The sequence below is a fragment of the Alligator sinensis genome, unplaced genomic scaffold (assembly GCF_000455745.1).
Source record: "Alligator sinensis unplaced genomic scaffold, ASM45574v1 scaffold109_1, whole genome shotgun sequence".
NCBI lineage: Eukaryota > Metazoa > Chordata > Crocodylia > Alligatoridae > Alligator > Alligator sinensis.
Genome location: NW_005841852.1, coordinates 5,550,467 through 5,575,105, shown reverse-complemented (window position 1 = coordinate 5,575,105; position 24,639 = coordinate 5,550,467). Strand labels below are relative to the sequence as shown.

The following is a 24,639-nucleotide window of genomic DNA, read 5'->3' as shown; positions in this document are numbered from 1 at the left end:
GGGTTGGGGGGCTTGTGCAGAGTGGGGGGTTGGGGGGCTGGGGGAGTAGGGGTCAGGGAAGCAGGCAGGGGTCCCCCCATGGTCCCGTCCCCCAATTCCCCCTCCTCCATCCCTAGTACTTACCAGCTTGGAGTTGGCTGCAGCTCCCTGCTGTAGTCACTGGGGACTGCCCAAATCATCAAAGCTCTTTGAATCTTTTCCAAAGATTTGGAGAGCTTCGAATCAATTTGGACCTTTTAATTGGTCCTCTGATTTGATTTGGATTCAGCCACCAAATCAGGCTGAATCTCCTCCAAATCAAATCACCACCTGAAGCTTCGCACAGCCCTAATAAGCAGGTATCAGTTATTTGAATGCCGGTTCTGTAGTGAAAAAGAATACTTTGTGCTCTAAATATAACCATAACAAGACTAATATCATTGCAGGTCCCTCTCAAATAATTTATTTTTAGAGTTACAGTATAAATGGCATGTGCCATGTTTTATGTGAAGTGATGTTGGACGGGTTTGGTCACTTCAAGATAGAGACTTGTAAAGCTTGTAGAATCAGAGATGGTATTAAATATATTTAAAGTATTAAAGGTATTGCTTTTCATTATGATACCCCAAATTTCAAGCCCTTACTGGGATGAATTACCCGAGGTTTCTCTAACTGAATGTCTTTAATGCACAAGTATTTGTAATTCTGGATTTGAATGAAAATAGTAACCTAGCACTGTTGAGGAGCCTCTTCCCCTCAAGGGAACACTAGTGCTAAAGATTGATCACATGTTGTATTTATAATGCTGCTGAGATCATTCATATTTTTTCTAGTATCTGTATGTGCAATATGTGGAAGTGATTGCAACCAAGCCCCTCCTTCAGAATTCTACAGACTGAAGTGGGGAAATAATGCTGACTACTGATTTTTCTTTTTTGATTTCTCATAAATTATTTTTAAAGGCTTATTTATATATTGTTTAATAAATGTGGGAAGAACAGTGTTGAATCGGAATCTCCTTACCACTGTTTTGAGAAGTCAGTAGATAAATGCTCTCAGTTTCTCTCCTTAATATATGACTTTGCTATTTGTTAATGTCAATGATGTTGCTATGTAATCCAAAACATACACTGTATCTCCCAGATAAATACTAGTGTTTGGAATTTGGAAAGAAGAATGCCACCCCACTGTAGCAACATGCTCATAGTTTGATTCTTTCCCCTTCCTTTTACAGTTCATAGCAGCCAATGACAAGCTGTGGTTTTGGCTGGAAGTTAACTCAGTGGTAGATTTCTTCACAGTTCCTCCAGTGTTTGTGTCAGTGTATTTAAACAGAAGTTGGCTTGGTAAGTAAATTACCTTTTCCTTTATGTTGTTAATATCACAACACACAAAGCTAGCACAATTTCTCCGCTCTTAATTCTGTGATACTATGGCCAGGTACAGACATTACACTTTTACTAGTATAAGTGATCAGAAACTAGTTAATACCCCTAACAGAAGTTTGGCACACAAAACCGGTCTATACCCATAAAAGAACAAAAGTTCAGTGCATGTAGACTAGTTTAAAAATGGTGGAGCGCAGCGTAAGATTTGTCCCCTCCTGCTTCATCAAAGGGCAAACGTGTGTTCTGTTTGCTACCAATATAAACTACACCGCTTAAAGAAAACTGCATAACTTCTATTGTTTTTGCCTCAGGCATGTCTATACCTAGCCCATATTTGCACAGGGTTGTTATGAATAGTGACTTTCTAGCAAGCTATCCAGTGCAGCAGACAGATGCATTATACTGAAAAAGATGTTTCCTTAGCCCACTTTACTTTTGTTGGACCACTGTAATTCTAAATGCTAGTTCTGTGAAGGGTGATATGGCATTTGCTTGGCAGTGAAATCTGGCATACAAAGAGAATTGCTGGACATAAGGTTGTGTTTATAAAAGGTGTGTTTGACTTACATGATGCAGTTCCCAACCTGAACACACAATCCAAAGCATTCATTTTTAGAACTCCATTGCTATAAACACCAGAGATCCACACACCATTTAAATTAACATTTCTTTAAAACTTATTTTACATTACATAGATTTGAAAGGTTGACTCATATATTAGGAAGATTGCTAAGCTTGTGAAGAGAAGATCAGTTTAAATAAAAAGATGATACAAAAATGTGCAAATGCAAAACAGTTAAAATGAAAAATGCACAAAATGAAAAAAAAACAACCCAGAGATTGTTCAAGAGAGAGATTCACTAAAAAGAACACCCATATGTCCAACATAGAGCTTGGAGGGTCTTACATAAAGTACAGGCTTTCCTTTACGTAGAAAAAGCATGGATCAAACCCTGAAGTTTATTACCCAAGAAAAAGTCTCATTAGCATCAGTTCTGTAATGTATTATCATTGTTTTAAGAAGAAATGTATTACTCGTGTGCCAAAAGTGCTCATGCTTAACCAAGGAATGGGACAGCAGCTCTTGGCAAATAAACTTGTTTGAAGAGAATTTCACTGGGAAAGTACATCAGCTTTGTTCATGGAAACTGAGAAGAGTGATCAACTTGGATTTAGCAGATCAGGGGGACAGCAGTGATCTCAAGGGAGCATTGGGAGTATCTCACTCCTAACTTAGTCAGAGAGGAACTCCATAAATGTCCCTGTAATTTAATGTGTCCCCAGTACTGACAAAAGGTACTTGGGCTGCTTTGGAAAATGAAAAAAATATATGAAAATTTGCAAAGTTTATAATATGTGAGAGAAAATTGTCTCTGCTACAATTATTAATAAACAGAGAGATGTAAGGTAAAATCCTACATTTTCTTATTTTATATTGAAATACATCAGCAAATGATTTTCTATCTGTGAGGATTGAAATGACTATTTATGCATGATATTTAAAACATGCATGTGGGAATGTGGGGGAATGCAGTGACCTACCACTGTTGCACTGCAACTATCCAGCATGAGGGAGAGAAATAAAATTCACATTAGATAGACATATTAGAGTTTTGCCAAACAAGCCTTTTTAAACTTGATCTTGGGATGTATCAGCAGCCAAGATGGGAAAATAATGGAATGATCTGGAATTAGTGTGGAGTGCAAAACATAACCAGAGTCATCCACATGAATCTCCTTGTGCCAGAGAAAAAAACAGCAAGAACTCTGGCTGAATAAGTTAGTGGCATAATCTAACATAAATTTATATTTGCACATGTAAAAATAACTCATACATAGCTGAAGTTCTTAGGTCAGAAAACCTCAAAGTTTGGCGATATTAAATAGAATACATGGGAATAGAAAACTGAATACATGAGCTAATAAGAAAATGCATGTATTTGTACTTGCATTGACCTTACAAGGAAACCTTTAACATTAAGTAGATTAGGGGGTAATGATGTATGAATTAGTTTGTAACCATATCAAGGATTTTCCTGGAAGGTTCAGGTAACAATAATTAGAAAAATGACTAGATGATCAAAATCTGAAAATGAAAAGCACAGTATGACAGATGAGATTGAATTAAGGGAATAATAAATGCCTACCTGTGGCTTATGTCCAAAAAAACTTGAGAAGTGGGGCATACAACAAAGCAGATATGTTTCACCAAGTGCTTGTTGGTGCAGTGACTGCATACATTTCTCATGGTTGTACCACAACAAAAAAAGTGAATTTTCAGCAATTCCCCTGTACCAGATGGCACTTTGCAGAAAGAGTAAGTTCATTACTACCTCCGTGTACTTACCACCAGGCCCAGAGTATGCTCTCTGACTCAAGCCAGGGTATCATCTCCTTGACTGTTGTATGCAGTTTTACTTTTGCCTGTTAGTTTATTCTTTCTTGTTAAGGCTTTTGTACCTTGCTGAGTGACAGAACTTTTATGCGAAGTAGATAGAAGTATGCCTGGAGTACTATACTTTAGTTTTGCACTGCTCTGCCAGTGTTTGTTCTAGAGAGTATTTTCTTCCTTGGGAGCAAACAGATTTTTAGTGAAAGAATTTACTATGATTCATCAGAGTTTCCTGCTAGATCTATAATTTAGACGTCCTTTGCAAATTGCTATTCTTAGATGCTTCTTAGATGCTTCAGTGAGAAAATTTATGTGCAAGACCCAATGATATGCATTAATGATAAATTTCCATTCTTTAGCCAGATGGGAAAACTTGTTCTGCCTAAAAAAAAAAAAAAAAAAAGCCCTGCATTCACTGGCTCTTGCCAGGTAGCAGAGGGAGGGAGGGGGAACAATCTCTGCTGCCCCCCACTGCCCTGCGCTGCATGGGGGTGCTCTGCCACAAGCTCCCAGAGGCCCCAACGGCTGCTGCAGCAGCCGGTGAGTACAGAACTTTTTTTATTTAAAGAGCCGGGACGCTGGGGCCTGGCTGGGGTCCCCCCAAGGTCCCCTCCCTCTCTTCCAATTACCCTCCCTGCCCCCTACGTACCGGCACGGAGCCCAGGTCCAGCTCCCTGCAGCAGAGAGCAGGGACTGCCTGAATCTCCAAATGTGCCTCTGAATCTTTTCCAAATTAATTTGGAGGCCTCAAATAGATTCAAACCTTTTTATTTGTCTCCTGATTTGATTTGCATTTGGAGATTCAGCTGCTGAATCTCCTCCAAATCGAATCAGCACCCAAAGCTTCACACAGCCCTAGTAGAGATGCATCTCTGATTCAATTAGTCTATAGGGTGTATCTCTACCTAGTCCTCTTTTGGTTTCAGTTATTCCTTAAAGCTTTTTACATTCCTAGAATTTTTATATTTAAAATAGGTATTTTTTCAACTTATTTATTATGATCTACATTATTTTCATTCTAATTATCCAAGGTATGCAAACACAATTCAGGCCATAACAACAATGCAAGCATGTGCTCCCCTTGAAGAGAGGATTTCCACAACCTATACGGCTTTTTCTTTCAAGTGTAGAAGTAACAGAAAAGTTTTTATTTTATTTTTTTTAAACAATCTTTAGAAAGCTTCTATTTTGTTAGCCTGAAGCACACAGTAGGCAGTGTTGGGTAGAACACAAAGGCTTTATCAGTGCTTATTTGGGATGAACTGTATAGTTCATGCAAAGTTATTTTTGAGTACCACCATCCCAGATACATACCAACAGAACTTCTATCAACACCACACCATCCTATATTTCTTCTGTTTTTCTTTGTGGCTCTGATTCTCATACATTCTGCCGTTCTTTGCATTTCATTTCCTAACTGTTGTTATTGAAATGAAAGATTGATTGTAGTGAAGCTTAGAGATGATAACTCCTTGGGTTATAATCAGTTTGTCTGGCGATGTAGATTGGACTTGCTTCTCCAGAATCAGTAGACCAGTACCAGCTTACAGTATAGTTGGCTCTTAAGACCAGAAGATTACTAATACTCCTGTATTTTCTCTAGTGCAGACCATTTACATCTTCTTTCCAAATTCTAAAATAAGATTCCCCTGGCCAGAGATGACTGTGCTGTGAACTTCATGAAAACACTTCATAAAATCATCAGTAATTCTGGCCAAATGTTGTACAAGAAGTGTGATGATACTGATACATTTCTCTAGTCCAAACACAGCTTCTGCAGAGCAGAGTGTCTTCCAGTGGGAACAATGATAGCAAAAAGAACAGACTTGCTGGTTATATGAAAGCAAATTTCAGCCAAATGATATTAGTGTATTGCTATTCATATAGACTATGTATTGATTGTGTTTCTTGAGACAATGAAGTTGATAGTGTTCTGTGAAAACAATGACTTCACTTTGAGGGGGATGATTATGCTATAACATTTGACTCATTTTGTGATGGGCAGAAGTTATGCTGTAATGAATACAATTAATTTAAATAATACAATTTAAATTTTAAATTGTCATTGCTTTGGATGGAGTTGAACAATATTAAATTAGCCTTTAAAAAAAATAAGTATATACCCTGTCACGGGGGTGTCCTTCAGGAGGGCCGTGATCTCCTTAAGGCCCCCTCCTCCGTGCCAAGTTGCCCCAAGGGCACCCTCTGTTTCTCGCCCACCACATCTTTGATGTTAGATAAGGTTGGGAGGCTGCCTTACGTCTCCTTGGGCACGGTTAGTTGAGACCTCCATCCCCTTGGTTTCCCAGCCTCTCCGGGGGTCTCCCTGTATGATGGGTGCTTCCCGGGCACCCTAGCCTTATGGGCTATGCGTGGCTCCAACCTCCTCTGATACCACGCTCCAAGCCTCGCAGTTGGGATAGACGTTGGTCTGTCTGATACACTCGCCCACTTTCTGGGGCCTCCTCTGTACACTCACCCGCTCTCTGGGCCCTCCTCTGTACACTGGATAAAGCCGCCCCTCTCCTGGGGCCTTCTGTGCCCACTCTGGGACTTCTCCAGAATGCTGCCCCTCTCTTGGGGCTCTCTCCCCAATGCTGCCCTTTTCCTAGGGCTCTCTGCGCCCACTCTGGGCCTTCTCTGTAGTGTCGCCCCTCTCAGGGTCCTTCTCAATAAAGCCGCCCCTCTCCTGGGGACATCTGTGCCCACTCTGGGACTTCTTGGTTTTGCCACCTGTCTCTCAGGCCCACCGCACTACTACCCCCTTTCTCCAGGGCTCACCGCACTACTACCCCCTCTCGCCGGGGCTTACGGCACTACTACCCCCTCCTCCGGGGCTTACCGCAGTACTATGCCTTCCACAGGGGCTCGCCACACCCGCACTGGGGCTTCTCATTAGCATCCCCTCTCTGGGGCTTGCCACACCCGCACGGGGCTTCTCAGTAGTGCCCCTCCTGGGGCTCACCACGCCTGCACTGGGGCTTCTCCATGACACCCCCTGTCCAGGGCTCGCCGGGCCCAATTTGGGCTCTCCAATAAGGTTGCCCCCTTTCTGGGGCTCTCCGTGCCCACGCTTGGGCTTCTCAAATGCCCCTCTCTGGGGCTGGGGTCTATGCACCCCACAAGCTGCGCCCTTACTGGCACCGGGATCCCCATGCTACTGTGGGTCTCCTATGAGTATGCTGCGCCCTCACTGGCGCCGGGGTCCCCACTCCGCCGTGGGTTCCCCCTGAGTATACTGCGCCTGCTCTGGCGCTGGGGTCCTTACACTTCGTTGCGAGTCCCCAATGAGGATACTGCGCCCTCACTGGCGCTGGGGTCCCCACACCACTGTGGGTTCCCCCCCGAGTACGCTGCGCCCTCACTGGTGCTGGGGCCCCCACACCACTGTGGGTCCCTATGAGGCCTCCTCCAACCCCTTATAATCTCACTCAAACCACTGGTGTAATAAACAACCACAAACTTGAGCCCTCTGGCTATAACAACATTGCTCAGCTCTGGTCAAGCTGTACTTGCCGTTAGACTTCTCCTCGCATCCTAACTCCAGGAGCCGGAGCCCCAGCCCCAGCCCCAGCCCCAGCCCCAGCCCCAGCAGCCCCAGCCCCTCTGGCTGCTGGCAGGGAACTGCTAGCCTGGCCTCAGCCCCTGGGCCTTATGAGGGCCAGGCCCTGCCCCCTCCAGTCAGCTGACTTCCTGGTTGCCCTGGGCAACCCACAGCTGTGCTCATTATTCCCTGCCAGGGCTCTCTCCCTGGCAGTTTCCCCTCTCTAGCAGCAGGGCACCTCAGTGCTCTGCGACATACCCTTTGGCATTATCCTTCAGTAGTGACTGAGGTGAGGATGAAGGGTCTTTCTTTTACTTTTTGTTAGGGTTCTTTGGAATTTGTTTTGTATTTGTTGGGGGGAAGGGAGGAGTTAGGTGTGTTTTTGGGGTTGGGAAGTGTGTCGCATCATCTCTGTAGGAAAGGACATGCAGACTTGGAAAGGATGTGTGTGGGGGATCTCCCTGTATGTGAAGCTGATGGGAATGAGTGGTTGCGCAGTTGTGGGGGGGAGGGAAGGGGGGCAGGGTAGGTAGAAAAAGATTTTTATATTTGGATGTGACTAGCAGTTGAGAGAAGTGATTGGTGGAAATATTTGCTTTTGTGCAGATTTGGGCATGGAGGCAGTGGTGGGAGAATTGGAGTTCTCAGGTTTTGGGAAATTGTTTGGGGAATCTTGTCTGTGCATTGTTTTCTTAATGTAGGCCACCCCCAGCCTTTTGGCTAGGGCAGGACCTAAAATTTAATAAATATATTTTAGTATTGTGTCCATGCTGCCAGCAAGGATGGAGTATTCTCTCTATGTGGTGTGGCTGAAATAGCCTGGGCAGTTAATATGGAGACACTGCTTTGATACAGCGACATCACAGTTGATATGGAGACGGTGCCCTCTGGCCTTCACTGGTTTGGTCCAAAGGAAGGATGGAAGTCAAAATGTTTGGAACCAGCTATGCTGCAGGAGTTGCCAGTGCAGAGGAGGCCTTCCATCTGCCTGCCTTTTGGGGCTCCACTCCTAGATTGGTTGCCAGCGATGGCCAACGAGTCCAGTCTGCCCTGTTTGGATACCATTGGCAAAATCACTGAGTGATTATGCTCGTCTGCCTTTTGATGGCATTTACTCCATCAAGGGTTCCACCACCTTCCTCAGGTGCTCATCCACCCGAAGCCTTCCTTACGTTGCCAGGTTAATTAACCACCACCCAGCACTTGCCGTTGACTAGTACAGGTTGTACTGCTTAAGGTCATAGCGGTAGCAGGTTTTCAATCCTGACCCGACCTAAAAATTTTAGTACTGTGTTCAAAAGTTGATAAGTACAGGCAGTTCTCAGACTTATGACACAATTGGTTCCTGAAAACCGCATCTTAAGTTGAAACATTGTAACTCAGAACCAGTTTTCCCATAGGAACAATGTTATAAATGGGGGATTGGTTCTTTTACGATGCTCGATACTGCTGCGTCCAGCTGGTAAGTCTGTTGTGGTGGAAGGGAAGCAGGGAGGGAAGGAACATGGGGGAGCAAATCAATGCCCCATGGTGAGGGAGGGAGTGAGGCTGGGGATGGGACAGGGGCTGTAGCAAGTGCTGCCCAACTGGCATGGGGTGGGTGCGGGATGGAGCCATGGCTTGTCTGGGGGGCATGGGGAGGGGAGGCCGGCTCCCACCACTGTGCACTGCTGGTCCGGGACTTGCTTATCTGGCAGCTCATCCAGCAGCTCCTGCTGCTGCTCCCACCACTCGTCCAGAAGGGCATGGGGGGGAAGCATGTGCCTCATGATCTGCATGGGACAGGGTAAGGTGGGGCGAGCAGGGCTAGGGCTGCACCAGGCTGTGCTCCAGGCAGGTAGTAACAACGCTGGGAGTGGGGGCTATGCCCTCCTGCCACTCACCCCGCTGGGGCAGGGCGGGTGCAGGATGGAGCCGCTGCACTGCCTCCGGACAAGCGGCGCACAGTGGCGGAAGATGCTCTCCCTCTCTGCACCCACCGGATGAGCCATGGCTCTGTTCCACACCCACCTTACCCTGGCTGCATGCTCAGCATAAGAGCATGGGGGGCCATGTGTCCCCAGATTAGGTTGAGGCAGGCTGTTTTTTTATTTTTATTTGTCTTTATAAATCAAACCTAGTACCTCATTGCTACTGCTGTTCATTGAATAAACCTCAAATTTAGCATAAGCAACCAAACCTTCTGCTGATGTTAGTTGATGAGCTGCATCAGAGAAAATATGGCTTCAATGGAACTTCATCAAAATATTTACATGAACAGGAAATTTGGTCCAGTATATTAAGTGTAATTGGAACCTACTTGCTTTGTGATGGGAGGCTTTTGCACAAACAGCTATTGGTCATTTTGCTTTCGTATTGCTTTAGAAAATCCTTGTCTAATGCTGGGCAAACTTCATAGCCAGAGTTTTATTTAATGGACTCGCACCTTTTTCTGTACATGAATTACCTACAGAAGACCTCTGTTTTAATAGATTTAACTATTAGCTGCAATTACTGTTTCACACAAACAAATTCTAGCCTATGGCTTGCTCGCACATTATTGCTTTGACCGTAACCTTGTGCATCCCAGAGTATATTCTTATAAAATGCAGAAAATATCATTTTAAACACAGGCCTTTTGACATCCCCTGATTTAAACAAGGCTATTGTTGTGATGATGATAAACTGGAACCTGGAAATATTTCAGTGATATAAAACACGTTGGCAACCCACATCCTGCAGAGCCACTGGATCCAGCGTGCACAGATGGCGGAGCATCAGCAGCATGTCAGCAGTGGGGAGTTTCATCAGCATTTTGGCAGCAGAGGGTTTCAGCTCATTCCAGTGACAGAGGGCTTTGCCTGGCCTAGGGGAGAGTGGTGGGGACCTGTGCCCATGCTGCAGGCAGGGGGCAGGGGGAAATGGTGGCAGATCTGTCCCATCTTCTCGCAGACCTGAGTTGCATTGTTTGAGCCTGTGGCTCCAAACTGCTGACTAAAAACTACACATTCCAAAACTTTTATCAATCCTCTAAGAATTGGTTTCCTCCAGCTTTTCATTTTTGTAGCCATAGGTTAGAGCCTAATTTATTTTTGTCTTAAACTTGCTCTCATTTTTAGTGCTTTTGTTCTGTAAGTTCTGTGCATTTCTGCCATCTAGTGACCAAGAAGATACCTGAAAGAGCTCACTTAAGTTTTCCAATTTGGAATCCAGAATTGAGTTAAGAGCATCTTGTGCCCTTATTCTTGTTTGCTGTCTCTGCTAACAATGTAATTCAGTGGTTTTCAACCTTTTTAGACTCATTTTCCCCTTGGAAAATGCCAGCTCCTAGTTTTCACTTAGTTGTCGACTACATAAAAATAATAGAACAATTTTTCTGTTGTAAAGAACTCAGAAAGATTTCAACAGGTCAGAATATTTTTAACACCATGAATTCCTATTTGAAATCTCTGGGTTTATCTTGTGAACAGTGTTAAAATTGTGTGGCACCCTTGCTGAGAATCACTGATGCAGTTGGCCCAATAGAAGACATTAACCAGGAACTTCTCATTTTGTAATTAGATACCATTATAAGCATTTATAAACTATCCTACATCAAGTAAGTATACAGGATAGTTGTTACAAATCCACTAAACTTTTAAAACACAGTCTGAAGCCATACAGACTCCCAAATTCAACTTCTCTTTGGAAAAATGGAAACTCCTTTCATTATCCCTTGATTCAGCTGCATGTTATATACCCTCACTTCCTCTCTTATATAATATTATGTGCTTGTATTCCCTGAATAGTTTCAAATGGCTACTAAGATTTTAATGAAAGTCTTTTCTTAATACCCTCCATACTTTGCCATTTGAGAATAAAATGATATTGAAAAGAACCTAATGTCTTTATATTAAATACCGTACTTTTCAGCTTTCCCCCCTAGAAACTGTTTTCAGAAGAAATAGATGACCCTATCCCTATAGGAAACATGCTAAAATGACAAATATAACTCTGAATTAAGAACTATAGGTATGAAAAATATGAATGTTTTCATTTTACCACCTTAGTGGTGCTCTACCCAAATCTCGATATGTACTATATAAACCAAAGCAAACAAAATACTAATGTGATGTTTTTTAATTGAAATTGTAATCATAGACCTAGATGTACAACTAACTTAAAATAATCACGTACAATGTTAGTCAGAAAATGATTGGAAAAAGGAGGTGGAATAAAAGAAGCTGACAGTGTAGATTTTAAAACAGTTCAGTAGGATCTTTACTGTTTGTTTAATTTTGTCATGCATATTTTTATATGTAGTGTACCTTTAGAAATTTCAACATAATTCAAGTTCAAATGATTTCCTGGAATTGGGTTGCTGTTGTAAGACTAAAGGAAATAGGTATTTGTATAAAACCATTATGTAATAAAAACTGGAACTAAGGCATCAATAATTACCTCTACTCTAATTCCAAAATCTGTTATCTTATGTAGAAGTGCCAGGTGTATTAATTTCAGCCCAAGGTTTCACATCTTTAGTTTTCTTTTTATTAGTCTTCTAAGCCTTCAAGGGAATAAATTAACATATTATTGCACATCTGTAAACCCAACGGGTAAATTTTATAATTTTCATAATGTTTTTAATAAATGCATTAAATCTATTTGGCAAAGTAGAGCAATACAAAGATTTAAATGTTTTATTTTTCATAAGTGTTGGTCCTCATTTTCCTTACCACCTAACTTCTTTTCTATGGCTTTCTTTTATTTTTGGCATTGGTGCTTGGGTGGTCAATTGTATAATCTAAGCGCCTTGTTACACAGTAATTTTGAGTGGCTCTAGGAGCTCTTAACACTTGTCCACACATTCACACTTGAAACTAGTTTTAAGCACTCATTAGGTGGCTCAGAATTGCACCGCTCCAGGGCACGATTATCTCTGATCTGTGTTACCTAGCTAGTGTTATGCTAAGGTGTAGCCACTCTAGGCTATATCTCAGTGTAAACACCCCAGCTTCACTTCTTGCCCCCTAGCTGTGATCAGCTCCACCCACTTCAGCACCCCAGATCCTTGCTTACTGCTGCCTACCAATTTACTTGTGGCTGCCTTTGCTGTCTGTCCCAGGGGAGCAGACAGGGAATGGTTAACCTGTCTGCCCAGCCACTGCCAAGCTGCTCCTTGGAGGGCTGGACAGGCAGATTAACTCTCCCCTGCTACTCCCCTGGGACAGACAGTGTGGGAAGCCACAAGTAAGTGGTGGCAGGGGGTGGCTAGTGGAGATGCTGAAGGGTGGGGGGAGGAACCAGGGGAGCCCCAGGGGACAGAAGAATAGCCTGAAATTGGAGGGTGGGATTCTTACCTTTCAGTCTTCCAGGTCCCTGTGGGCCTGAATGTGAGTACTCCAAGTGCAAGCTAGCACTTACAGTGATCAACATTTGTGCAGCTCACAGCGTAAAGTGTAACATGGCCCAAAAAGTTTGGGCAAAAGATTTGAGATTGCAACCCTAGGTTCTGTTTCCCAGCACAGAAACTTATCATTGTGAGGATTTTTGTAAGTTAATCCTCCCTGCTTCAGGTTACTTGTAAAATGCTAACCTCATCATCATATTGGTACCCTCACTGATAAGTAGTCATACTGAAATGGGCAAAATGCTCCAGTATTTAGGTACCACTTGAAATAAGTAAGAATGTTCAAATTTAGTTTTAGGGCTAAATACTATTTTTCCTGCTAGATGTCTAAAATGTAGCTGCCAGCATAGTTTTGGTTCACAAGGCCAGAATCAGGGCAGCATTCTATACCTCCTTACATAATTCTCTTATACGTTTAGTGGGGAGCTAATATACAGTTCATATTCCCCCGGGGATTAATTTGATTTCACCATGCAGAACTGCCCAGGTTTCTTATTCATTTCAGTGGGCAGCACTTAAATGCCTCCAGAGGTGGATCCTACCTAAGCCTGCTCTTTATTCCAAGTGATGATTATGCATTTTTTCAATGCCTCTTTGATCCAAGATACGAAATACGCGCCCCCCCGCCCCCCCCCCCCTCAAGTCCCCAAAACAAAACAAAGCAAACAGTGGAAGAAATGGCAACTTCTACCTACCTGATTTTCTACCCTGATCTTTTCCTAGCTTTTCTCTAAGACACTGCTTTTTAGGATGTTCCTAATAAAATCATTACATAGATTAGGACTAGACACCAAAGCCTGAAACAGTGCACAGTAATCACACCTACTTGATAATATTTCGTCATTTACACTTACATTTTGAAAACCATCAGTTAGCCAATTCTTAATCCATTTAAGGCATGTTGTGTTAATTTGTATTGTTCACATTTCTTACTCAAAATGTTATGCACTAACATATCAAGGGTCTTACAGAAGTCTGAGTAAATTACTCACCATTATCTTTATCAACTAAATATGTCTGTTCATAAAACAGTATAAAATACATTGTTTCTCATAATCTCAGGTTGACTGTCATTTATTATATTATCTACTTCAATAAGTTCTAGATAATATCCCATACCAGTTGTTTCATTATTTTGCTTGGGATATTTGTTTAATATTAATTTTTCTTCCAGTCTTCTGGAATGTAGTCAATTCAGACTATGGTAGCAAGACTGATTGTAAATGAACATTAATGATGAGAGCAAACCAGAGATTTTTTTTTTTAGGACGTGTATACAAGTTACCCAGACCTGCTGACTTGAAAATTGTGAAATGTATTTTCTGAGTTTAATTATCCTCTTGAATTATTCCTGAAAAATAAGCATTTCATCAGTATCATACAACATGGACATATCATCTGTCTTTAACTCAAAGAGAGAACAGAGGGATTTGTTTCCTTTTCTGTGTTATTACTGGTGATTTCCATCTAGTAATAGATCACTAACATGGTTAGGATCTTTTATTCACAACAAGCTTTAAAAAATCCTTACTCTGCAGGCCATACAGTTATCTTTGTGCCCTTTTGTTTTCTCTACCAATTTGATAAATAAACCCAGCTCCCTCAGCCTCTTCTTGTAAGTCACATGCCTCTGCCACCAAAGCGTTTTCATTGCCTTCTGCTGGACTCTCTCCAAATTGTCTTGGGGAAGTGCCCCAAGTGCTGGTATTGGGTCTAGTACCCATTGGATGATCAGGCCTGTGTTCTCCAAGGTGCGCAGAGCCAGAATTGAGTCCAGAGCCTTGGATGGTGGCAGCGGGAACCCCAGGCTAGCGGGTGTGCTCCAGGGAAGGGGTCGGCCAGACGTGAGGCACCCCAGGGAGGCACTCGGAGCCTGGAAGGGGGTCAGGCGTAGGGAGGTGGGCGGCTCAACGCAGGAGCGCCCCCTACTGGCCCGCCAGGCCCAAAACTGGACGCAGTACTCCAGATGTGGCCTCACCAGTGCTGAATAGAGGGGAATAATCACTTCCTTTGATCTGCTGGCAGCGCTTCTACTAATGCAGCCCAGTATGGCATTTGTCTTCTTCACAACAAGGGCATACTGTTGCCTCATATTCAGGTTATTCATTGTGACCCCCCAGGTCCTTTTCTACAGAGCTGCTGCCCAGCCAGTCAGTCCCAATCCTGTACCACTGCATGGGATTGTTCCATGCTAAGTGCAGTATTTTGATTAGGTGTGACTGGGTGGCCTGCTGCAGACAACAGCTGTTACTTTATCTTATGAAATATGTGAGGGCATTGATCATAAAAAATCAAGATTATTTTCTTCCAAGCTATCCATGATTCAGAAACAGGAAATGCCACTTTTGACAGAGTGCTAGTACCCTTCTTCCTTTGTTCACTAAATCCATTCCAAATATGATGATTGATTTTTAACATTCCAGTCACGTGCCTTTTCCTATCAAGTTTCGGTCATACTAAGTAAGTTCCATTGATGCTCATAAGCAAGCAATTCCGGTTACCAAAGTTACCAGTATTTATTATGGGCACCTAGCTTTGTTCAGGGCACACAACTGCCTTCTTACTCTTCTGCATTTGACCAGTTGATTTGTCAGAGATGTATTCAGTTTCCATGCTGAGGAACTGCTGCTAGCTGCATGGAATTTCACTTGGGTCTCTTCTGCTAGGTTGATTTATCATGTCCTCAGTTGTACCTAGCCTGGTTGGATGCTCCCCCATCCTCTTGGTTCTGATAGTTATGAACTGTAATCCGCTTCTCAGACTTTCTTTTTTTTCTTCCTTGAATCTAATATACCAGTGCTTATCCAAGACCTCCTTAGCTTCTTTGATGCTTTTTCTTATGTTTACAGCATTGTTACTATGACAGAGTTTGTTTGTTTGTTTAATCTTGCAGGCACCAAAAATGAGAAGTTCATAGATTTTATATCTGGAAGCTTATGCTTCAATAATTTTTACCCCTGTTTATGATTTCCACCTGACATTTAGACTTCAGCCCAATCTTTTTACATACTTCTCAATATGTAACTTCTCACACAGCCTTTCTAGTCTCCTCCTTATTTCTAAGCCCTGGAACAAACACTTGCTGATGTGTCTGAATCGCTCATTAATTCATCAGCAATTATCTCTAGAATTATACAGTGTGCTTTGTGCTGGGTGAGGCTTGGTTTTTATGGTATTAAGAAGGAATGCGTTGGGCAGCTTGAATCATTAAAGAAATGCATTTTGTAAAAACAAATTAATCAAAAGGCAAATCCTTTTGAAACCTCAGACTCTTAACCCATGCATAGGGAGCTGGACTCTGACGAAAGAAGAGGTTTCATAGATGTAGGAGTTCCTGTAAGGAGGCTTCCTAAGACTGCACCTAAAGAGATAAATCCAATTTCACTTCATGCATCTAAATGGCACCTAGCGCCTTGTTACATATTGAACTTTGAGCTGCACAGATGTTGATGGGTGTTAGTGCTAGCTCAGATTTTGAACAGTCACACCCTCTGCTAAACACCTTCTCTGACTGTCCCCTACCTGCGCAGCTCTGACTTGCCACTAGAGGGCTGGTGAGGAGCTACAGCTCCTGCAGGTGGCAGCCAGGGCTCAGGCGCTGCTGGGCAGGGGAGGGGGGAGGGCAGGGGGGTGTGGGCCCTGGCCCTAGCCCTGGCCCTGGGGGGGAGCTGTGGTTGAGGAGCGAGAGGCACCTGGGGCTGTGGGGGGCTGCGGGTTGGGAGTGAAGGGCCATGCTGAAGAAATGGGGTTACACCGAGGAGAAGTTTGGGTAGCACTGTTGTAGACACTCCCTAACCCAGAACACGCATGTCCTGATTCTTAACAAAGTATTCCAACAACAAAACTACTGGTTAGGCATTGACCCAGCACCTCTCTGGTGCTCCTCTTGAAGCACCTGTTGCATCTTGCATTTAATATTCTTTGGATAAAAAATGGATAAACAGCACCATGAAAGATTGTGCTCTTTTAGAAGCAGCAGCCAGGCTAGAATGTAAGCCCACTTCACTTCCACAGCATCCAAGCCAGAAGGTTTATTCTCTTCACCCTTGCCCCACATATCACCAGTAGGCTAGCATCATGAGAAGTGGTGAGGCCTGAGCAACACCTAGCCTGTAGCAATGTAGCTAGACCATTTTGCTGGAAAGCAGGAGATGGCAGTTTACACCCCTTCCAGTTGTGGGGTTCTGGAACCCAGTTTCCTACTCTGTAGTTAAGTGCTCTAACTATTAGGCTTTTGAGCTAAAACCTAGGAGAGTCATCTTCTTCCTCCATTTTTTCCCAGCATGTACACACTTGGGGTAATTCTATTTGGCTATAGGGCAAAATAGAGTCCAAACTGTGTGTACGTGTCAAAAATTGCAGTTGCATAACTACTCGCATGCCATTCATGTATGTAATTCTGCTCGGAGTGGATTATTAAAAGTGCACTGGAGGATTCTGAATGTTTATTCATTTCAGTTTGGATTGTGTATTTCCTTTCTATGGCTCTTTGAAAATTTCTTAGTTCAGGCCTTTGTTGACACAGTCCCATTTGCAGCTTCCGGTAGTCTCCTCCTCACAAGCAAATTCCTTATAATCCTTTTCTGCCTTGCGTTTCTATGCATCTGGCCATTAGGGCTGTGCAAAATTTCATCAGCCGTTTCATTTTGGAGGTGTTTTGGTGCCCAAAACACCAAATCTGAATTAAAACGGAAGACTCAGAAACATCCCTGAAATGAAATGAGGCATCTGAAATGTTTTGGAAATGTTTTGGAAAATTTTGGAGTTTCAGAGCCAGGCTTGCAGGGAAACAGCTGTACACTGCTGCCCTGCTGCATGACTCAGCTCTGCAGGGAGCAGAGATCTGCGCCAGGGGTCTCCTTGCTGCCATTGCCCTGGCAACATGGGGTTGTATGGGGTGGGCACCGGCAGTGAGGAGACCCCAGCATAGATCTCTGCTCCCTGTGGAACCAGGTCGCATGGCAGGGCAGTGCTGGTCCCTGCTGCATGACCTGGCTCTGCATGACTTGGTCACGTGGGGCGGACAGCGGCAGTGGCAGTGAGGAGACCCTGGCGTGGATCTCTGCTCCCTGCAGAGCCAAGTCATGCAGCAGGGAAGTGCTGGTCCCTACCACATGACCTGGCTCTTCAGGGAGCAGAGATCCATGCCAGGGTCTCCTCGCCACCCTGGGCAGTTCCATGTTGCCAGGGCAGCGCGGGGTGGGCAGCAGTGGTGAGGAGACCCCCAGTGCAGATCTCTGCTCCCTGTAGAGCCAGGTCATGTGTCAGGGCACTGCTAGTCCCTGCAGCACAACCTGGCTCTGCAGGGAGCAGAGATCCATGTTGGGGTCTCTTCACCACCACTGCCTGCCCCGCAGAGCCCCATGTTGCTGGGGCAGCCTGGAGTGGGCAGTGGCAGCAAGGAGACCCACGGCATGGATCTCTGTTCCCTGCAAAGCCAAGTTGCACAGCAGGGACCAGGAGGCTTGCTTGCTTGCCACTCTGCGCTGCTTCTGTGCCCCACAATCCAGCATGACAGGGATCAGAGATCCACATAGGGGTCTCCTCACTTGCACAGAGGGCAGCAGCCCTACCTGAGATGAGCCAGCCACGGCCCCATCCTGCTCCCTGCTGGGGCCCTGCAGGCCCTGGCCCAAAGCCCTCCTGGCTGGATAGGGCTGTGCAAAGCTTGCAGCCCATTTGAAACAGATTCCAAAGAATCTCCAAAGCAGATTCAGCCAAAATGAAATAGTACAGGGATCTGAAACACCGAAACAAATCACTGTCCTCCGAAATGGCTGAATCCAAAACCAAATCAAAACACAGTTGTTTCGCACACCCCTACTGGCCATATGTGTTCTCTGTAAAGTGGAATAAGTTCTATACTTGTACAGGCAGTCCTTGACTTATGGCATTTTGATTTACGGTGATTTGCACTTGCGGCGCTTTGCCATGTACACCCCTGTCATCACTTATGGCACCAGATCCTCACACTTACAGCAGGCAATGAGTTGGGTGTGGACCACTGCAGAGGCACCGGGGCTGGCGTGGGACACCTTACCGGAGGTAAGCTCAGGCAGTGGCTCCTCCTTGAGGCCATGTACTCCCAGAGGCGAGATGGGGACAGGGGCTGGGGCTGGGGCTGGGGCTTGGGGATGGCTCTGGGAAACTGCTTCACTTCCCAGCCCTGATGCCGTATGCCTCCTCACTCCCAGAGGCATGGTGAAGCGAGGACAGGGGCTGGGGGCTGGCACGGGCTCCGCCGGCTTCGGGCAATTGCTCCATGGGCTCCGCCGGCTCTGGGAAACTGCTCCATGCCCCCACATCACCTCAGGGAGCGAGGAGGCACAAGGCGTCAGGGCTCAGGAGCAGAGCAGTTCCCCAGAGCTGGTGGAGCCCGCGCCAACCACCACCCCCGTCCCTGCCCTTGCCTCGCCTCACCTTGGGGAGGAGCCACTGCCTGCCCTGTGTGAGGACTGAGGAGCTTATCTTCAGTAAGTGTCCCACGCTGGCCCCGGTGTCTCCCTTCCAGTTGTATCAATCGATTGTGTCCAGCCCATGGCCTTCTGATTAAATAAAATTTTATGTGATTAGTTACTGCATTGCACTTTAGAAAGCTTTATACTGTACAGTGTATGTCATTTATAAGTGTATATCATTTATAGTTGATTAAATAGTTGATTTAAATATGGTGTTTATGGGCATTTCTATAAAAAGTTGGGGATCAGGCCCTTGGTCAGGAATGTAACCCCCTATCATAACATTATTTCTATGGGAAAATAAGATTTGACTTGCATAGTTTTGACTTATAGCGCCTCTTCCAGGAACACAACCTGCCGTAAGTGTGAGGACTGCCTGTACTTTTCTACCTTTTATGTTGTGTGATTCCACCTTGGAACTCTGTTGCATATATCTGTCCATGCTAAATATCACAGTTTGGGGACACTCATAACAACATTTTGGCCAGTTGAATGACAGCTCACTTAAGCCTTTGGCCTCTAGATGTCAGGATTTTTTGGATGGAAACCCATCTTCTACTCTCCCTTGAGCAGGGTTTTAGGTTTCAGTCCCTTTGCAATTCACTGTGATAATTCCAGCAGGTCCCCCTTTAGTTAAGCATCTGCTTATCAGATTGCTTTCTCAGGAATCACGATAGAGTTAACCTCTGACCAGGCAGCTTCCAACAAAATATGCTACTAGTTTAGGAGAAAAGCTTTACAGAGAAAGCATATTGTAGCATTATCTAAAAACAAAACAAAACAAGAACTTACCTATCTGCTAAGCTTACCAGGGTTTACAGATGTCTCATACTGCTCCTCCTAGCAGATCTGCAACTCCAGTCTGTCAAGTTCTTTATTCCAGAGTGTGAGAATTGTGTCTCTATGCACCCCAGACCAGGTTTATTCTTTACAACCTTTTCCTTCTTTGTTTGTCAAACTTCTTGAACCAATACATACTATTCCATCTTATAAGCACCTGTTCTTCCTGGGCTTTCTTGATGAAGTAGACATGCACATAGGTTTTAGTTGACTTTTTATGGAAGCTCAGAACAAGCAAATTTAAAGGTTGCATACCCTATAAACTGCCTAGTAAAATAGGTTTCAAAATCCAAAGGGCAACATGGTATCTAGATTTTGCATAGGGAGATGTCAACTGGAAACAGAAACTTTGTCATTATTATTGGGCTACAAAACTTATACCAAAGGCAGGGATCCACACAGACTCTTCATGTAATTTAAATTGCCTTGCTATAGAAAATATTCTTACTTTTTTATCTGAAGGAAAAAAGGTTCTTTACTTTTACTGATCTCGATTATGGCATAGTTCTAATGTTTGTCAAACAATTTTGCTTAGACTCATTGGAGACTGTCCTACTGAGAGATTACTTAAAATAGGGCTGATCTAAAAATGAAATTCATATGTGCGCCCTAATCCAGAATAACTCATCAATTTGAATATGTCCATAGTTTTCTGTTTGGTTGTTTTTTTGTTATCTGTGAGAATTTGTGCAGATGGAGTTTTTGTTCACTTGAGAGCATGCAGAATGGTTTTACTTCAGGCAGACTCCAATTTTTACAACGATATGCGTATGAACATTGCTTTTTCATCTAAAAGATTTTTTTTTTTGTCATTCAGTCAAGGAGCAGAAACTGTAATGCGACTTAGGTGACTGCATGCTCACCACAAATAGTCACAGTGAATAGCTCACAACAAGCCATCGGGTGAAAATTGTTTGCTTAAAGTGCTTTGTACAAATAAATGATAAATGCATTCATAGAGATCAGATTTGATTCACAAAATGAAAAAGTACCACATTTACATGATGATTCTTTTACAGTGAATAATTCAACCAGTTCTAGTCTTCATAAAGACATTACTGGTCTTTCAGTCCTTTAATGAAAATGGAAGACTATTCCAGTGGGTAAAGAGGTGTTTGTAATGCATAACTTTCTAGTAGAATAACCCCTGAGGGGTTTGGACATGGGGCATAGGAGTAGCACAGCTCATGCATCTGCAAATCGCAGTGTTGATGGTCTCTGTTGAAATAGTCTAAAGGCTATCTCGGCAGGTGAAGTTCCCCTGTAACCATTTTGAAGTTCTTGAAGCTTATCCTTTTTTGGCACCTCTGTGTAAAGAGACAATTTTTCACATAGGAAAAAAAAGATTTGGTATTATTTCTGGGAACTATTTAGATCACTCACCTTGGTAGATTATTGATAGAAATAAATGCTAGATAAGATTAGAGACTATTTAGCAAATTGTATTCTTTAAAATTCTAATATTATAAAAGCCTAAGTCTGTCTGTCTGTCTGTCTATATGCCCATAATGCTTTATTTCCACTCTGATTGGCTGATGGAAACAGCCAATCAGAGTGCTCCAAGCATGGGGGAGCACTGCCATGATTCCGAAGTCGAGCCAAGGACCGGACAGAGTGTGGGGGAGCCGGGGCCTGCAGCGCTGGCCTCGGCTCCCGCACTGCGCTCCCTGCAAGAGGCAGAAAGAACAGTGGCAGCATGGGGCGTTAGTTGGTGGCACTCCATCCCAGCCCCTCCCCCCATCATTCCTGATAGGCAGTTGGCTAGTATTATAATGATGTAAGCCATTAACAGGCCTGCAGTAAATACTGGCCTGCAGTAAATAATGTTATGAAAAATCTGAGCAAGCAATTTGAATCCTTTGCATGATTCTGAAGAAAATATTGTCTCGTTTTTAACCCTTTTTCCTTAAAATACAGCTAGGATTTATGGCTTTGGTAGAAGTAAAAAAAAAACCACAACCCCTACCTCCCACAACTATCATTATAGAGCCACTTGTTTAAGAGGCATCAAAGTATGTCTCTCCAAGAGCACTAGCTTTCTGGGAACGGGAGTGGGATAGAATATATTTTTCTTTGAAAGTTTTGTCCTCGCTTCCATTGAAACAAAGCATCTAAAAGAAACAAAATAGTTACAGTTGAACAAAAAGGCTAAAATGTTACCTTGGGGCCTCTGAAAATATCAGAATTCATCAAAGCTCTGCTCAGATGGTTTATGATAGCACCAGAAATATTTTGATGGAATTATAGCCTTGTAATTCACAGCTGTGTTACATTTATTTGGCAGCACTATATACACAATTTATGTACCAAGCCTGTTGGTTTAAAAAAACCAATTTCTTTATAAAGCAGAAAGACCATAAAAGCTTGGCTTTTTTATAATACTCTCTCATTGCTGGTAATATATGCAGAGAGGGGCTTCTAGCTGAGCCAAGGCCAAGTGAAAGGGGGAGAAGAGACTCTATTTTGAGATGATTTATTGACTGTAAATCAAAGGGAAAGATGAGGAATTACTGCCTTAGGATTGTTACTACAAACTGAAAATGGGAAACTGCACTAATGCATATCATTAGTTCCAGTTTATGGCCATCCACCAGATGGCCAACAGTTTGACTGGAGATGAATGAGTATGGAGGATTTCTTCTCATACCCATGAACTCAGATGTCAGTCTGAGTGAATTTCCAACCCTTTCCACCCACCCAGCTACAAACCTACTCCTGTAGCTGAGTAGGGCTGGGCTTCAGGATTTCTAATGCCTATTAGATTGTATGCTCATGCCTCTGAGTTTAGAGGTGCTACAGGGGTGTGATGGGTTGATCCTTGCAGTACTACATGGATCTTCTGTTCATTGACTCTTATGCAGCAAGCGCAGAGCTGCTGTCATGCAGCTATCATAGTGACTGCCTGATGATTCTGGAGGTTCTCCATGTTCTCTATAGCTTCTACCTCTTCATTAAAGAATCTTTATAAGCCAAACCTGGCTGCTGGGGCAAAGTTCATTCCTTCTTTGTTAATCTTAAAATGTAGGCTGTAATAACATACCTTTACATTCCAGCTTACAGTTTTCAGCACTTTCCCTGCCATTTATGCTTATTAACTGAGGTAACTGTATGCAACAATATTGTGTCTTTTCACTTTTTACTTCTTGGTCAATCCTGGGGTGAGGAGGTGTTGATGAATGTGTAATATTTCAGTTCTTACTATGACAGTGCTCTATAATATCCAAAAGGTAGGCTTGTGATCTGGCAAGTAGAGAAACAAGAACTAGTATTTGAAGAAGAATTCTTGTTCTGAGTGGGTGCATTTACACACGCACTTTATTGTGTAGTAGACGATTTAGCTCTGCAGTAAGGCATCACTGTCTATAGATGCACCAGTAATAAACTAATTAACTTTGCCATACAACAGTACTGTCGAGGGCAATACTATCTTATGGTGGAATACTTCACTGTGCCAAAATGTATGTATAGATGGTGACCAGAGGTGTAAATTGTGCCTGGTCAGCCCAGCCAGCCAGGGACCTGCTCTGCCCTGGCTCAAATTGCTAGTGTCCTGGGTGCACATGTGGACACTGTACCTGAGAGCAATTGACTCTGGCTTGAACTGCTCCAGAGTTTATTGTGTTGCATTAATTGCACATGTAGATGCACTCAGTAAGTCTTAAAACTGAAGAGTGAACCAGAAATTCAAATGATTAACAAAGTGACCCTTGAATAAATATGCATTTCTCACCTTTACTCCAGTATGCTTCTGAGACACTCCTGCCTCCCCTCAATCATAATAAACTATACCTTCTCTAAGTTAAAGGTTCTTGTCTGGATGAATCACTAAGGCTGTGTATTTCCATTTTAGGATACTCTCAGCCTTGGCAGTTTCATGTCTCTTGGAGACAGCAAAAAAACTAGTGTTTTCATTTTCTCTGTCAATGGTTTTCCACTTGTTTCACACTGATTTATCTAGTCCTCATTCACTGCTGGCCTACAGGCATTCAGCATTCATTAACCCTGGCATTACCTTTCAGCATCAAGTTTAATGCTACCTAAAGTTTTAAATAATAAAGGAAAAAAACACAGCAAAACTATATCAGTCAAACACCAATGGGAGGACAGTTCTATGCTTCATGAAGTTTTCTTTGAAGTTATTGACTTTTCTGTAAAAAATTGTACTGCAGTGGTGTGTGTCTGACAGGTAGCCAAAAAAGCCTCTGCCATTAAAGCTAATGATTCATAGAGGGTTTGGTCAGCACCTTTGGTTCTTTTCACTGCCTTGCCAAGCCTGTTCTGTGCACAGAGCTTTTTAATATTGAGCATTGTTCAGTCAGATGCAGTTAAGCTTCAGAATTCACTTTCTCCGCTCATGTGTTAGAGGTTTTCTTTTGACACAGTCAGTGTAAATCCCTTTCAAATTCTATTTTAAATGACATAAACAAATACACGTATTTCATTCTGTAAACCTCTCTTCACAGGTGGTAGCTTTTTGACCTGTGGGTTATTCAAGAATGAAGGTCAGAATGGTTGTCATTTTGGTCAGCTCAGAACTTAATAATATAAACCTCTCTAATTTTGAAGGTTAGAGAGGCCGGCCAAGAATAGGCTTTCTTATGAAATTTCTTTATCTTTTTCTTCATGTCAAAATAGAAATATTAAAAGAGTAACCTCTTTAACTTTCTCAA

At 43.3% G+C, this 24,639-nt stretch overlaps 1 protein-coding gene across 1 annotated transcript in view; it reads left to right on the top strand.

Moving 5' to 3' along the window:
• Positions 1–24,639, top strand: part of KCNMA1 (potassium calcium-activated channel subfamily M alpha 1) — a 527,746-nt gene that overhangs the window by 140,952 nt on the left and 362,155 nt on the right. Inside the window, 1 exon segment of the mRNA XM_025212980.1 lies at positions 1,214–1,325. Coding sequence (XP_025068765.1) covers positions 1,214–1,325 — 112 coding nt within the window.